This window comes from Dicentrarchus labrax, unplaced genomic scaffold (genome assembly GCF_905237075.1).
Source record: "Dicentrarchus labrax unplaced genomic scaffold, dlabrax2021, whole genome shotgun sequence".
Lineage (NCBI taxonomy): Eukaryota > Metazoa > Chordata > Actinopteri > Moronidae > Dicentrarchus > Dicentrarchus labrax.
This window is the reverse complement of record NW_026136719.1, coordinates 28,230,140-28,244,068: the sequence shown is the minus strand read 5'-3', so window position 1 is coordinate 28,244,068 and position 13,929 is coordinate 28,230,140. Positions and strand designations below refer to the sequence as shown.

Here is a 13,929-nt window from a genome sequence, read left to right as displayed (position 1 = left end):
ACGTCATTGTGCGTGCGCGCGCACACACACACACACACACACACACACACACACACACACACACACACACACACAGACACTTCCTTAACCATGGAGAAATTTGGTCACTTTGTGTTGCAGTTCATAAACATCTCTTAGCATTGCTGCTCAATTTTCTGGACCCTGATAGCATTATTATTAAAACATCACTGAATGCTACGTTCCTGTTATATGCTCTGCTCAAGGGCATCTCAATGGTTGTTGAGAGACAGAGGGGTTAGCATTTCTCATTCACTTTGCCTGCTTGGATCAGCACAGCCAGTCGAGATTTAAACCGGATTAAAAAACTTGCTTTTTTTCAGGTTGTTGGAATTAATGCTGAGTCACTATACCATGTTACACTGTATCATGTTTTATTCCTCGTACATCCTGGTGTCATGTTACTGTCCATGCTAGTTTTAGTTCTCTAAAGCAGGCACTTCTCGGCTTTATTTTTTAATTTTTGAAGATTTGATGCTTCAGACGATGCTTCAGTGATGCCCTTCTTTACCGTCATACATTTCCATACACTCTCACAGAGAGGTGTCCTGTACAGCCTCAGTGTACTTCTGCTGGTTGGTATAAGCAGCTCTACTTGAGCATCTGGGCTTTGGTCAAGCATTCGCTAAGTGATGCTCTCCTTTGTTACTACAGCTGTTGATAACGATTGCAGATTTAGCCATTTAGTTCTTACTCATTTTTGATGCAATGGGTCTTATATTTCAGACAGAGGCACATAATGCAGACTGCTCTTTATAGCACATAACCATAAATAATATTATATTAGTTGGTTGAATTAATCTTAAATATGCTGTAGATGCCTACAAACATGACACTGTGCGATCATGCAAGTATGATAGTATGTGCAATGGTAGGCAAAATGTAGGATCCGACTGTTATTCCATTCTAATATAACCCTGTTTGGCTGCTGAGGTTACATGCTTGGACAAGAAACACCAAGGTTTGATTCAGGCTTTATTGTTTTTATTGTCAAAGAGTGTGTTGGGGGTGGCTGGGGTTGCTAGAGTGAAAATTCCCCAAATCTAATAAAGAGAAAGACAGAGCTGCTAACGTTATCCTAAACTGATATAGTAGCTTCCAGGACCAGCTCCCATATGGGAAGAACATACTGCAGGGTGCATGTGCTACTTATGAACAGGGCTTTTATTTATATGTAACCTGACCCCACGAGATAATGTAGTGTGAAATTCTCTATGGCATTGGAAGTACTGCTGGACTACTACTACACCTAGTTAGCCTGATATGCTATCGATTTCAGCTTATGTTAGAGCAGTGTGGATTAAACACACTCTTTAATAAATTCCTTATGCTTCACTTCTTCTGTTTTGAAGGTTAAAAAAGGACCTGCCTTCAAACTGTTACATATGGAATATTGCTTTAATTATAGCTCCATGTATACACCTTCAATGTGTGGAGAAATAGTTATTCTCTCTACTGTTTTTCTTTTTTTTTTCCACCCCAGGGAATTGTATCAGCAACTCAGTGTGCATATCACCTCTTGCCTAACCCCTAACTAACCAGCCACAATGTAAACAAGCTAGTTTCTCACCCCGTTAGCGTGTTGTGAAGCGGTGAGTGCAGTCGTATTGCCGTAGCGATGCTTTGGCCCGCTCTCCCGACGCTTCGTAAATCTCCTGTGTGTGATGTGTGGTTTGGCCTCAGGCTGTTGTGGCAGCCTCACAGTTGACGGCTTAAACAAAGTAAGCTGGTCTGATCTCTGACCTTCATCAGAGTCTTCTTCCATCTCCATATGAGGCCATTCTTTCTAATCAGCCATGGATTATAAAGCCGCAGCATGGCCAGGAACGTAGACGGATGGACGCTGACTGTGCGGCGAGCAGCATTAGGCAGGCAACGACTTCATGTTGCCACACATACACGCACACTTACACAGCTCCTGGGAGTGAGGCAGGTGAGGGAGAGGTGTTTGGGTGATGAGAGTGTGAAACATTATAGCAGCGGCGGTGTGTGAGGGAGTTCAGGCGTAGAAGGAAGAGTGACAGGCTGACTGATACTGCTGAGGAGAGAGGAGGGCAGAGGGAGGAGAGGAGAGAGGGATGAAGGCTGGGTAGGAGGGACAGAGGGATGGTAGTTAGGACACGCAAGCACACACACACACACACACACACACACACACACACACACACACACAGAGCAATGCACTTTAGTGTACTGTGTGTGTCTAAGCCAGTGGCAGCCAGTCTACCATGTGGCCATTAATTTGCCCACAATTACTCTCTGATGTCCTGGCTGGAGGCCTCAGACTGGAGTTTCCCTGACACCAGCTCATTTCGTTTCATGGCTCTGTCTCTGTCCTCTTCCCCTAACCCTCCCCAGACCTCAGCTGTCTGCCAAAACTCCTGTTTGTAAAGGTGTGACATGTAACATCAAGAAATGGATTTCAGGATAATTTTGAGACATTAATATGAGTGCTGTAGACTGTAGAGCTCTGCCGCTTGAGTCCACACACTTCAGATCTGTCTGAAAATTTGGGTTCGATTTTCTTACATAAAGATGTCAAGTTGAGTTGGTTCTTGGTTGTTTTTCCACAGATTTTTTTTTTTTTTCTAATTTAACATTTGGTGCTCTAGGCTGTCTGACCTTTTTTTCTGCTTGTCTATTTGTGCATAATTCTAAAGCAGCTTGTTTTATTTTGTCTGTGCCTTTGTGTACTGTGCTGTATGTATAGGCACAAGCATGCATTTGTGCAATTATTAGGAAAATTCCACAGTGTCTTTTCTCTTTGGGTTTGGCTAAAAACAAGTTTCAGGCTTTGTTATCAGCCTTGTGACAGGTGACCGACTTGTGTGTGCATTCATTGCCGTGCTACTGAAAGCCTTTTATTAGCCTCTAGACATAAAAATGCATTGTTCATCAACATAGTCTCACATTGTCTCAACCTTTAATGGCACAAAACAGGGGCAAGGCAAGGTTCTCCTTGTTTACATCAATCCAAGGAAGGCAGTTTTAGTCCATGTCAAGAGATTTAACATTTATTCAATACTTTATACAATGCACAAGGAGCTCTCAAGAGGCACATGAACCCGGAAAGCATAAAATAGTATTTTCAACTAGCAATGGGATCTATCACAAAATATTAACAAAACCATTTGGCTTTGTTTAGATATTTACTGTAAATAAGCGTGGGATTTAACCATAACCATTAAAGGTTCCATCTCAATCTGAAGCCTGTTTTGTGTTTTTGTGTTGCAGTTCCTTCATCGCCGTCAGATGGTGCAGGCCGACCAGAAGAAGATACGTTTGGGGTGAGGTTTCTCCTTAATGATGTTTATGACACAGCTGCCTAAGATGTTGCCCTCGGACTCAACTGAGAGCTGCTGTGTGTTTCAGCACAAATCTAAACTGCTTCTTATTTGTCAAAGGACCCTTGTAGGAGTTTGTACTGTGTGTTGACATGCAGCGCCGAGGCACAAAGTGTTTACAGCAAAACCCTGTTAGAGTCATTTTTCAAAGTTGTATGTTTGGACACTAATGATGTTGATGATGGTAACGCTATCCTGCAGTGTGTGCTGCTGTTTTTAAATGTTATGTAATATGGGGACTCTGTATAGTCTTTTGAAACCAATGCTGGTGAGTTACTCCACTTTAGTTCAGTAGACAGAAAGAGATGCTAACACGGCCATGTTTAATGGCAGACCTTTTGACATGTCATAGCAGCCAGCACAGGTGTAGCACAATTCATAACATTAATAATGGCTGCAGTCATTGAAGTGTGAAGGTTCCAGTTCCCTTATGTGCATGCTGGGGTCACTGGCATGGCTTACTGGATTACCTAAATGGAAGTGAGTAATTCTTTGTGTTATTAATTACACCTGAACTCTTCCTGCTATGGCCAATCCAAGCGGTCCCATTTTTATCCCGCCACCGTCAGTTTTTCCAGCTAAAATGACAACTCTTGTGTGCAGACTTTGTGAGCTGTGGCTAACTAACTAATCAACCCAACAGTAGCTCCATGAATTGGTTGAAACTTCTGCTTGTGGCTGACTTTTTAATGTTTTCAGCTTGCTTGTTTAATCCTGTAAAAAGAGGTAAATATGTGCTTGAAGGCTATAGGACGTTGTAATAAAAGACAGAGGCTATGTAAAGCTGCTAGGCTAGTCAGCATCCTTATCAGCTGATGGTCCATGTGGGCACATAAATAAAGAGACAGGGTTGTAGTTTTTCCATTTAAATTTACTATAAAATGCTTTTAGGATGACTACTAACCATCGATGTGTTTGTTAGACGTATCTCTGGAGAAGTCACTCTGGTTGCTGGAGTTTAACCTTCCTAAATCCAATAAAGAGCAGCACAAAGCAACTAATGATATCCTAAACTTAGAAGGACCAGGACCAGCTTCCACACAGAAGGGAAAATAATACACATTTTTAAGTTGTAAACAGGGCTTTGTTTTTTAACGTCAGCTATGACCCTACACACAATTAAAGATAATGAAATGCTCCTTAGCCTTGGAAGTAAGGTTTTGTGACTGCTGTTGGTAGTAAGCTTGTTAGCCAGCTTACATTGTTAGGTATGTAACCAAAGCTTTTCCTGCTATGACATGTCAAAATGTCTATGGCGCTTTTATCTTAATTTGTTACTTTATTTCCTTTTTGATTTGAAGTTGAAGTTGAAGTTTGATTTGAAGTTTGATGATAACAAGTAAACTGTACTGAAAAAAGCTATATTTTATTATTTCCATTATTTATAGTACTTATTCTTATCCAGAATTTAATCAGTAATAACTGGCTGTGATAGTGATAATTTTGATGAGCCAGGCTTGTGGCTTACACTCTCAGTGCAGTTTGGAAACTGCACTGAGAGTGTAAGTGGATGAGGATCATATTTAAATTACATTCTGTCAACTGGAATACATCACAGCCAAGACAGGTGTCTAACTTTTCTCCAGACTGCTGTAATCTATGAGAAAGCAGTAGTCACAATCTAGTGGATTAAACTGCGATTTGCACTATCTAAGGTGATCAGATATGGAAAGGATTATCATGCACACAGTGCTCTGATCGCCGCCTGAGTCTGACACAGCACTTTATTTCTCTCAGGTTTCCATCGCTGTGGGTTTGGCGGGCTTCGCTTGCGTCCTCCTCCTCGTCCTTTTTGTTCTCATCAACAAATACGGCCGGCGCTCCAAATTTGGTATGAAAGGTAAGTCTACACAAATAGACAGGCAGACAGGCAGAAAGGCATACGCACAGTTAACTGTGTTTTACGCCTTTCTGCTCGTTGCATCATTGTGCAGAATCTATTCCCCCAGCTAATCTTCTCGTCAAAACCTTTGTTCACGAGAAAATGTACAAATGTAGCTACTGTAGAAGTCCTACTTTTTACTGCATGTTTACAGGACCGCTACTACACTTAAGTCACATCCCCAAGAGGACTCGGTTGGAAAAATTAAGCTTTTTTCCCTTTTGAATGGACAATGAGTGGTCTTAGTGACTGTTGCAGGGTGCTAGAGCTTTGTTGCTGTGTGCTAATTGAGTCCTCCTGAAGGCCATGCATTTACAGTCACCCACACACGTGCAGTAATATAGACAACTACATCAATACTAAAGGACAGTGGGCATGCAAACAAGGTCTATGCGCTGTACATACACCACATAGATTCACTGTGTGTGCTATTGGGAGCGATCACAGAAGGGATCCTGAATTAATTAGTGGACTCGGTGCTGTCGATCATACTGAGGAATTCAATAGGATTAATATGGCTTTTGTGCATGCTGAGCTTTCATTTTGTGTCAGCTCCAGGTTTTGCTTATCTCTGGCGTTGGCATCAAAGAAGAGGCAAAAGCAGTTGTAGCGCTGATCTAGGAACAGAGAGCAGAGCAGAGGCAAGAGCATGTTAGCAGCTCAGGTCCTGTGGTTCAGGTTCAAGTGCTTGCCCACCCAACTATAGCTCTTATCAGTTGGCAGGCTGCTTGTGTTTGGTGTTTTGCGCTGCAGCTTGGGTATCATTCACAAAATACACGTCCCTGTGTCCCTTTTTTTTCGATAAGCTGCATTGAATTCAAGGTTATGAACTACCACTCCATATACATTTCTTCTTCCTTATTGTTTTTTTAAAATCCAGTCTGTTCGTTTCTGTCGGTTTCTAGCATTTGTTCCTTTTTCCTCTTTAATCAAAATATGTTCTAATAACATTACGCCGCAAGCCGCCACCTCCAGACATTCATGTTCTTCATTTCAAACCGAAAGCATGGTGCAAAGTAGCATTAGCCGCTGCCATCCCTTAATTAGATACTTTACAGGATTAGAGTTTGTTACTTACCTCTGTAAAGAACTCTCCGCAGTAATTATTTAGGGGGTGGCAATTATTGCATTGACCTAAAGCTGGCTCTAATAAAGGATGAGTCCTACTGTTAATGAGGCTTTACAGGCGTGTTTGTAATGTCAAGTCAAGTCAGATGAATTTAAGCTGTGCTAAATAACTACACAGAAAACGGTACAAATTCTCTATATATATATAAAAAATAAATAATAGTAATAGCAAGGTGTTGCAAATGAGACATCTCATGCAGTACATCCTGGACTCCATGAAGGCAGTTTGACCCTTTGTTTGTATATAAGATATAAGATTTAATGGCTGCCACAGCTGCTTGTTAATGATGCATCTACCGTGCAGTAACTTTCATTTTTATCTGAAACACCTATACAGAGTTTGATATTTATAATATCCACCAACGACCATGTAAAAACCACGTTAAACTCGCACTACCTTATTTTTACGCTTGCCATCAAATAAATATTGCTGGCAGCATCGAGAGCTTCGCATGTTTTAATGCTCAGAGCACTCAGTGTTACTGTGGGAGTTATTTCAACTCTTTGCAAAAGGGTGCTTCAAATGCAGTTTCAGTACTCTCCAAGCAGGAGCGATGAAGAGCGTAATTTATCTCCTTGATGGCAAGGTCCAGAGCCCTTTTGGACATTGTAGGGCATTGCAGGGCTACCTTGCTCACTGCTTCATACCTTACTCACTGCTTCATACAATATGTTAAGATTTCCCGCTTTGCCCACTTTTCTGTCAAGAGACTGGAAAGCATTTCTTATACATTTGTCTCGGCTCAGATTTGTAATTTTAGCATAGCAGACTTGTTCAAGGTAACAAATTGTTCTATAAATTACTGTAATAGTGCAGGAAAAGAAGCATATTGAAAGTTGAGCAAATCACCAGGTTGAGCCATACTGCTGCTGATAATTTTAGCCTTTTCTTCCAGTTTTTACATTTAAGTCAGTGTTATGTGGAGTATGTACTGCAGCATTTTGCATAATGAAAATGCACTGCCCTGTTTAACTTATTGTTGCCATTATGCTTAGCCTTATGTCTCTATGTAATGATTAACAAATAAAAGGCATCAATATTAACGCCACCGTGGTTCCTCCTCTCATTTTCTATCAGGTGGTACCAGTTCAGTTTAAATAGAAATGCTGCTGTCTTCACTGTCACTGTGAGTGATTGAAGGTATAAGAGACTTAAAGAGAGGTGATGTCACTGTGGACTCTTTCAGGACCTCACGCTGTTCAGTACAAAGGCCTGATTTGTCCAAGGTGTGTGTGTGTGTGTGTGTGTGTGTGTGTGTGTGTGTGTGTGTGTGTGTGTGTGTGTGTGTGTGTTATTCCCTCCCACTCTTGTTCTGGAGAATCAGCTGGAAGGCCTGAAGAAGTCATTACCTTTGGATGGAGCCATAATGGATTTTCGCTCCACTAAATCACTGTGGCTCTTTTGGCTGTTGGAGTTTGATCACCGACCGTTTCTGGGCATCCAATAAAAACTCAGTTTTTATTTTTTCTTTCTTTTATGTGGCTGGAGTGTGTGTGTGTGTGTGTGTGTTTGTGTGCATGAGGGTGTGAGCTACAATCAATTGATTTGCTAGCCCACCGCCAGGTCCGTCCACTGACTGCCTAGCATTTACAGCGCTGACTGATATACTCTAGCTCAGTTTATGTGGTTGTAATTGTGGTTTTATGAAACATACTTTGCCTGCCTGCATGTGTTGTGCATGTGTGCGTGTGTATGTGTATGTGCGCATGAAAATGCACTGTAGATAACCTGTTGCTCTGATCAATATGTTGTCAACTTACCTCCCAGCTAAAACATCTTGCAGTCTAAGCAGTGGGCTCATCTTTCACATTGTGATTCACACCAGTGGGTTTTGAAGTGTCTTTCGTATACTTTTTTGTCAGCAGGGAATCAATAATGCTTCTTTAGAAAAAGACACTCAGCATGTCAGTAATAAGTATTATGCTTCCCTATCATCTTTTCTTATGTTCTGATAGCAAATTGCCCCATCCCTGCTGCTGTAAGTGCAACCAATATATAACAAAATGTATATCATTTTGTCACTTTCCCTATCTTCCTGGCCAGACGTTTCCCTACATTTTGTGCTAGCACCTATTGGCTGCATCATCTATTTTCAGAGTGGGTGCAGTTTTTAAACTGTGACTGACAGCAACAGAAAAATGTACAAACTTACCCAGGACTAAAGTGATTTTTAGGGGACAAGGAGTAATTAACACATCTAATATTTAATAGTATGACAATTTTATTAAGATAATAAAATACCAAAAAATAAAGAAACTGAAACTTCCTGGTTCCTGGCTGTATTCTGATTATCGTCTGACATTCTCTGTCAAAAAATGTTGTCATCGTAAGAATGAAGTAACTTACCCGGATATACATTTTGGAAATAAAACCATATTGAACTAATTCTGAGGGGCCCAAAAGGGCTTGTGCTACATTTTGGGTATTTCTGGGGCTCATCCACAATAGTAGTTGGCAGCTGCTGTGTGTTTATATAAGGAGCAGATGATACAAGCGCTAATTTTGGCATCATTTCACAGCGGAGTTTAGACTGAAAATATACAGTGAACAAATAAAGGCAGAGGTAATGCGTCAGGAGGAAGTGACAACTGATGGAAGAAACAGCATTGAGTGACATTAATTTGAGGAAGTCAAGACACTGGTTATTAATCACTAGTTCAAAGATGGATGTTTTTCTGAACATGAAGTGAAACTTGATGTATTTTTATATTCTTTTTAGTTCAGGATATTTTTAGTTTCATGTATCTAGTCTAGATGTGTTTTTTTGATCAAAGCTGTATGGCTCCCTTTTGAAAGTACAGTACCTCTTAAAACTGACCCTTGCCAGTTTAAAACCGTCTGTTTCTGTCATTATGCTAACCTAAAACATACTCCAAGGACCTTTAAACCAGTCTCAAATTTATACTGATTCCTCTATATGACCTACATAAGCGCCTGTATAGCCTGTATATTATATCTTAATGCCTGCTGAGTCAAATTTTGTCTGATTTCCCAGAATCAACAAAAAAATTAAAGTTCTATCTGGGGGCTTTAAGTTAACCTGCTGCTAGAAAAAAACTGCATGTTACATTCCGGATAGGATTATTCTTGAGCTGATACGATAACCGATAATATCTTGCCTCTCATGGCCGTTACCAACAAAATACCCAATAATAATTTAGTGAGCAAAGATAGATGATTTAATATTCCATAGCTCTGTTCTAACCAAACCTGACATCACTATTTCAACGTTACATAGCGTGAAAAGAAAGAACAGTTCAGACACTTCAAATGTTCAAACATACTTTGGATTTCATAGAACATAAAGGCTATAAATCGCTCTACTTCCTGGAGTCTCTGCTTGTAGTGATCACAAAACTCACAAGTCACTTCACCCGGCAAAGACAATCCAACACATAACCATCCATAAAATCACAAATTGTCTCTTTCTATCTTGGGTTTCTGTACCAATTAAATAAACATGATATAACTTGTTTATTAGTGTGCTTTAGAGGTGCTGGTAGATGGGAATTGTGACATTCAGACAGAGCCAGGCTAGCTGTTTCCTCCTGTTTCCAGTCTTCATGTTAAACTAACCGCCTGCTGGCTGTAGCTTGCTGTACAGTCATAAGTCTGGTATCAATCTTCTCACCTAACTTTTGGCAAGGAAGCAAATAAGCCTATTTCCCAAAGTTAAATGCGTGATTACAGTGTTAACACTCCGGCCTCATATGACAGACAAACTGCACTTTCAGGCCAGTGTGGCGGTTGGATAAAGCACTTACAAGTCTGTAGGTGCAGAATGCATTTGAGAGAAATTTGGCCCTCTGTCTTTAAACCTGTTAATACTATGAGACTGAAAATGCTGACCAAAGCAAATGACTGACTCATAAATGCTGAGACACCAAGAAGTCAGGGTCAGATGAAGCCGAGTTAGAAGGACCAGGCAGGAGGTTACCTTCAAGTCACGGTGAGCAGACACTGTTCACATTTAATCAAATTAATCTATCTAGCCATTTATTTACACTGTTGCTCAGAGTGCACACACTGGCCTCTTTCTCAGTGATCAGCAGAGCATGCTGAGAACTGAACCTGTGACATTTTTAAGACATTTACTCTCATTAGAATTTTGATTTAATCCACATTGACAGTTTTCAGGTCTTTAGATGTACTGTAGCGATAGACATGTAGTTAAATCACAGAGATGCCCACCAACTCCCTGATAGACACTGACACACACACCTAAACACACACACACACACACACACACACACACACACACACACACACATACAAACCGTGCCCCGCGGCAGCCTGCTAGCCTCTGTGATGCAGGCGTGTGTGTCAGGGCGGCTTACCCTCCTCTCCGCTACATTACCTGAACCAGGCCTGGGGATGATCAGCCCACACACACACACACACACACACACACACACACACACACACACACTGCAGCATTTACTGCATCAGTGCTTCGCTTGGCCTCCAGTGGCCGGAGTGAGATCTGGCGCCAAGCAGTGAGACATGTCCGTTAACAGACAGATGGGCAGACAGACAGACAGAAACTCTTGCTGTGTGTCTATTCAAATGTCAAGCAAGTTTTCTACAAATAATCTTTTAGTTAAATGTGATCACATGCCTTCCTACATTTGGACCTGTTACGGTACCTTTACTCAAGTATAGTACTATCTCCAGGTACTTGTACTTTACTTAAGTATTTCCATTTTATGCTACTGCTATTCCACAGGAAAATACTGTACTTTTTACTCCCTACATTTATCTGACAGTATAGTTACTAGTTAATTCAGTTAGTTACTTAGTTAGCAGTTAAAATGACCAGCTGCAACATTAAAATTCTGCCTAATTGTAATAATAAGAATCTGATCATATTTAAAGTAAATGATGTAAATTTATGACCAATTATATTAATTATAAAAGTCCACCATTCAGATTTATACATTATACACTTATTTTAAGATTTATTTTCCACATCGGCAAATGTGTTATAAGTTTGTATATGCATAAATGTGGGTGTGATGGAAATGCAATGCCATAGTGGAAGACACTGGATGTGGTGGTAATGATAAAAATGATCAGTTTACAAAATATTTAAAAAACAATCAGGTTATTGGTTAGAAAAACCAAAAAAAACCCAACAAAGAACTTAATTGAAAGTGTAAATCCACCAAGTGCAGAGAAGTGCTAACACACTGACACTCTCACTAGTTGTTTGCAGATGGAGACTTTGAAATGGATGAAACTAAATGTTTGGCTTCCTTCTTTCTAGACAGGTGTCTTAAGGACATTTCAGGCCCGTTTTGAGCTACGGTGTATGAGACTGATCCATAATTGTTGAAAATAAACATTTTTAAAAGTTTTTACTTTGCTGTTTTTCACAAAAACTTTTTTTTATCAACATTTTCCATCTTCATTTAGCTTTCTTTATTTAAAACATGAGGGCACATGTAAAAGGTAGTGTGCGTCATCAGCAGAGGCACAGAGATACACATCACAAACCTCTTGTCTTTCCTGCACAAATGGTGTTTACCCTTTGCACAGTTGCTACAGCACCAGCCATCTTAATTGTCTGTAATTCATTCTTCTGAACGCAGGCGACAGATGGGGGCTTCCAAGAAAACAGCAACGGGAACAAGTGCTTATTTTTGAGTTCCTTGTCTTATCTCTTCCCAGAAAAGAAGGCAGTTTTTAGGAAATAACGTCCACCTTCCATCATCTCTGTCGTCAAATTGTGTTTTTCTAAGGCTATCTCCTCTGCTGATACCACCGACCGCCAGCGCTTTTAGTGAACCCTAAATGGATTTGGATGCTGCCTGCAGCCTCTCAGCCACAGCATGATCTCACGTGTCTTCCCTTAGTTCTTTTTGCACCTTGCATGGAAAAATGAAAATACAAAAAAGGGTTGTTTACTTATTTATCTCACTTAAAAGTTGCATGAGAGCCTTCCCAGGGAGTTTGGCTGTGGTCTTGTCTGTCCCTGGATGGATATAGAGTGCAGGGTGGCCTGGGGTTGTTGCTGTGGACATGGTGTTCTTGGTACAAACAGGATTTCTATTTTTTATTTTATTTTATTTTGGACTTCGGACTGTCAGCACAAGACTGCTAATAGCTAAGTGCCTTCTGTCCTCTTGGTGTCTTTCTGCAGAGCTGTACACCGCTCTGCTGTGCCACACATTGTAAAGTAACTCTCAGTGAAAGGCCAGGCTTGTAGAGTGGTCTTGTTGAATGCACTTTGACTGGGTGTTTGGAAGCTTCTTCCCCTTTTAAGTCTTTGCTATCAATAGTTCAGAAAGTTGTCCTTGGTCTTTGGAGTTTAATAATAGCTTAATATAGCATCTTTAAAATTTCAGGGTATGGCAGAATACAGATGTAGGAGCAGAGGAAGAAGCTCTCTTGTCTACCACAGGCTTTCTGAACTGCTGCAGTAATTTGGCTCCGTCCCCAGGGGGAATTGTTCAGAAAATACTGTGTTTGCTCCTTTTTTTCAGCAATGGAACGTCACAAGAACTAGCTTGTGAGAGACACAAGCGTTTTGTTTTATAGTGAATACAAATGTAGTTTAGGCTCTAAAACCATTTAAGAATTGTCTTCAGTGCAACCTGAAAACAATGGGTCCATGAAAACGCATCAGGGACAACTTCTACATTTCCATGTTTCAATTAGTATTGATCTGGAAAACTCTTCAACTGCTGCTCCATTTTGATCACTCTGTGCTTTATCTTGAATGGAGTAGATAATAGACGTTGTTGAGAATGTAAACATCTCAGTGCTTTTGTTCTGATGCCAGTCTAATCAAGTATATTGAAGTGAGCACAATGCTTAACCATTTTAAATTTCTCACACTCTTTGAATCTTTTATTTAGCTCATGGTAGCACCACATTTCTTAATATTTATCCTGCACAGCACACCCACAGTCTTTTGTCAGCCGTTTACTGTTGGCAATAATATTTTGAAGACCTGGGTTTTGCTTAAATTCACAGTGACAGTGGGCTAACAAGGGGGACATTTGTATGATTAACTTCCTGCCTATATCTCTGTGACTGGAGCTGAAACATCTCTCTAACCACTGAGATACTGCTTCACCATGCAGATCACATGATTGGCACATATTGGACAGATGTGCATTCATGCAGTATAAATATAATACTATATAAAATATTAAATACTGGTTTATTGAGATAATCTCTGTCCGCTCCATAAGTAATCATAAACACATTTATTTCTGCCTTGAACTTTCATTCAACCTCCCAACCATACTGTGTATTCCCTATCCTGGAGGACTTTGCTAATGATTATTACACTCATATTTTCTGCAATTTACATGGGGCCTTGAAATAGACTCATGTGGTATAGTGCAGATGAATTTCTTCCAAGTTAATGAACATTAAGGGACTGCGTCTCAGCAGACAGGCCTCTTGGAGTACTGTGAACTCAGCTTGGACAGCACTCTTCACACTTTGTAATACAGGACTGACTGTTCCCTGTTGGTCACAAATTGTCAGCAAGAGGTGTTTTAAAGTGCTGCCCTTGTTGTTACCAGTGCAAAGCAATGTTGTAC

At 40.5% G+C, this 13,929-nt stretch overlaps 1 protein-coding gene across 3 annotated transcripts in view; it reads left to right on the top strand.

The window, feature by feature from the left end:
• ntrk3b (neurotrophic tyrosine kinase, receptor, type 3b) overlaps positions 1-13,929 on the top strand; it is a 173,967-nt gene that overhangs the window by 96,167 nt on the left and 63,871 nt on the right. For 2 of the 3 annotated variants that reach the window (XM_051379933.1, XM_051379930.1), the window contains 2 exons: positions 3,253-3,305; positions 5,100-5,202. In XM_051379933.1, coding sequence (XP_051235893.1) covers positions 3,253-3,305; positions 5,100-5,202 — 156 coding nt within the window. The remainder of the gene's footprint in view (positions 1-3,252; positions 3,306-5,099; positions 5,203-13,929) is intronic. The other variant, XM_051379932.1, reaches the window with a different exon arrangement.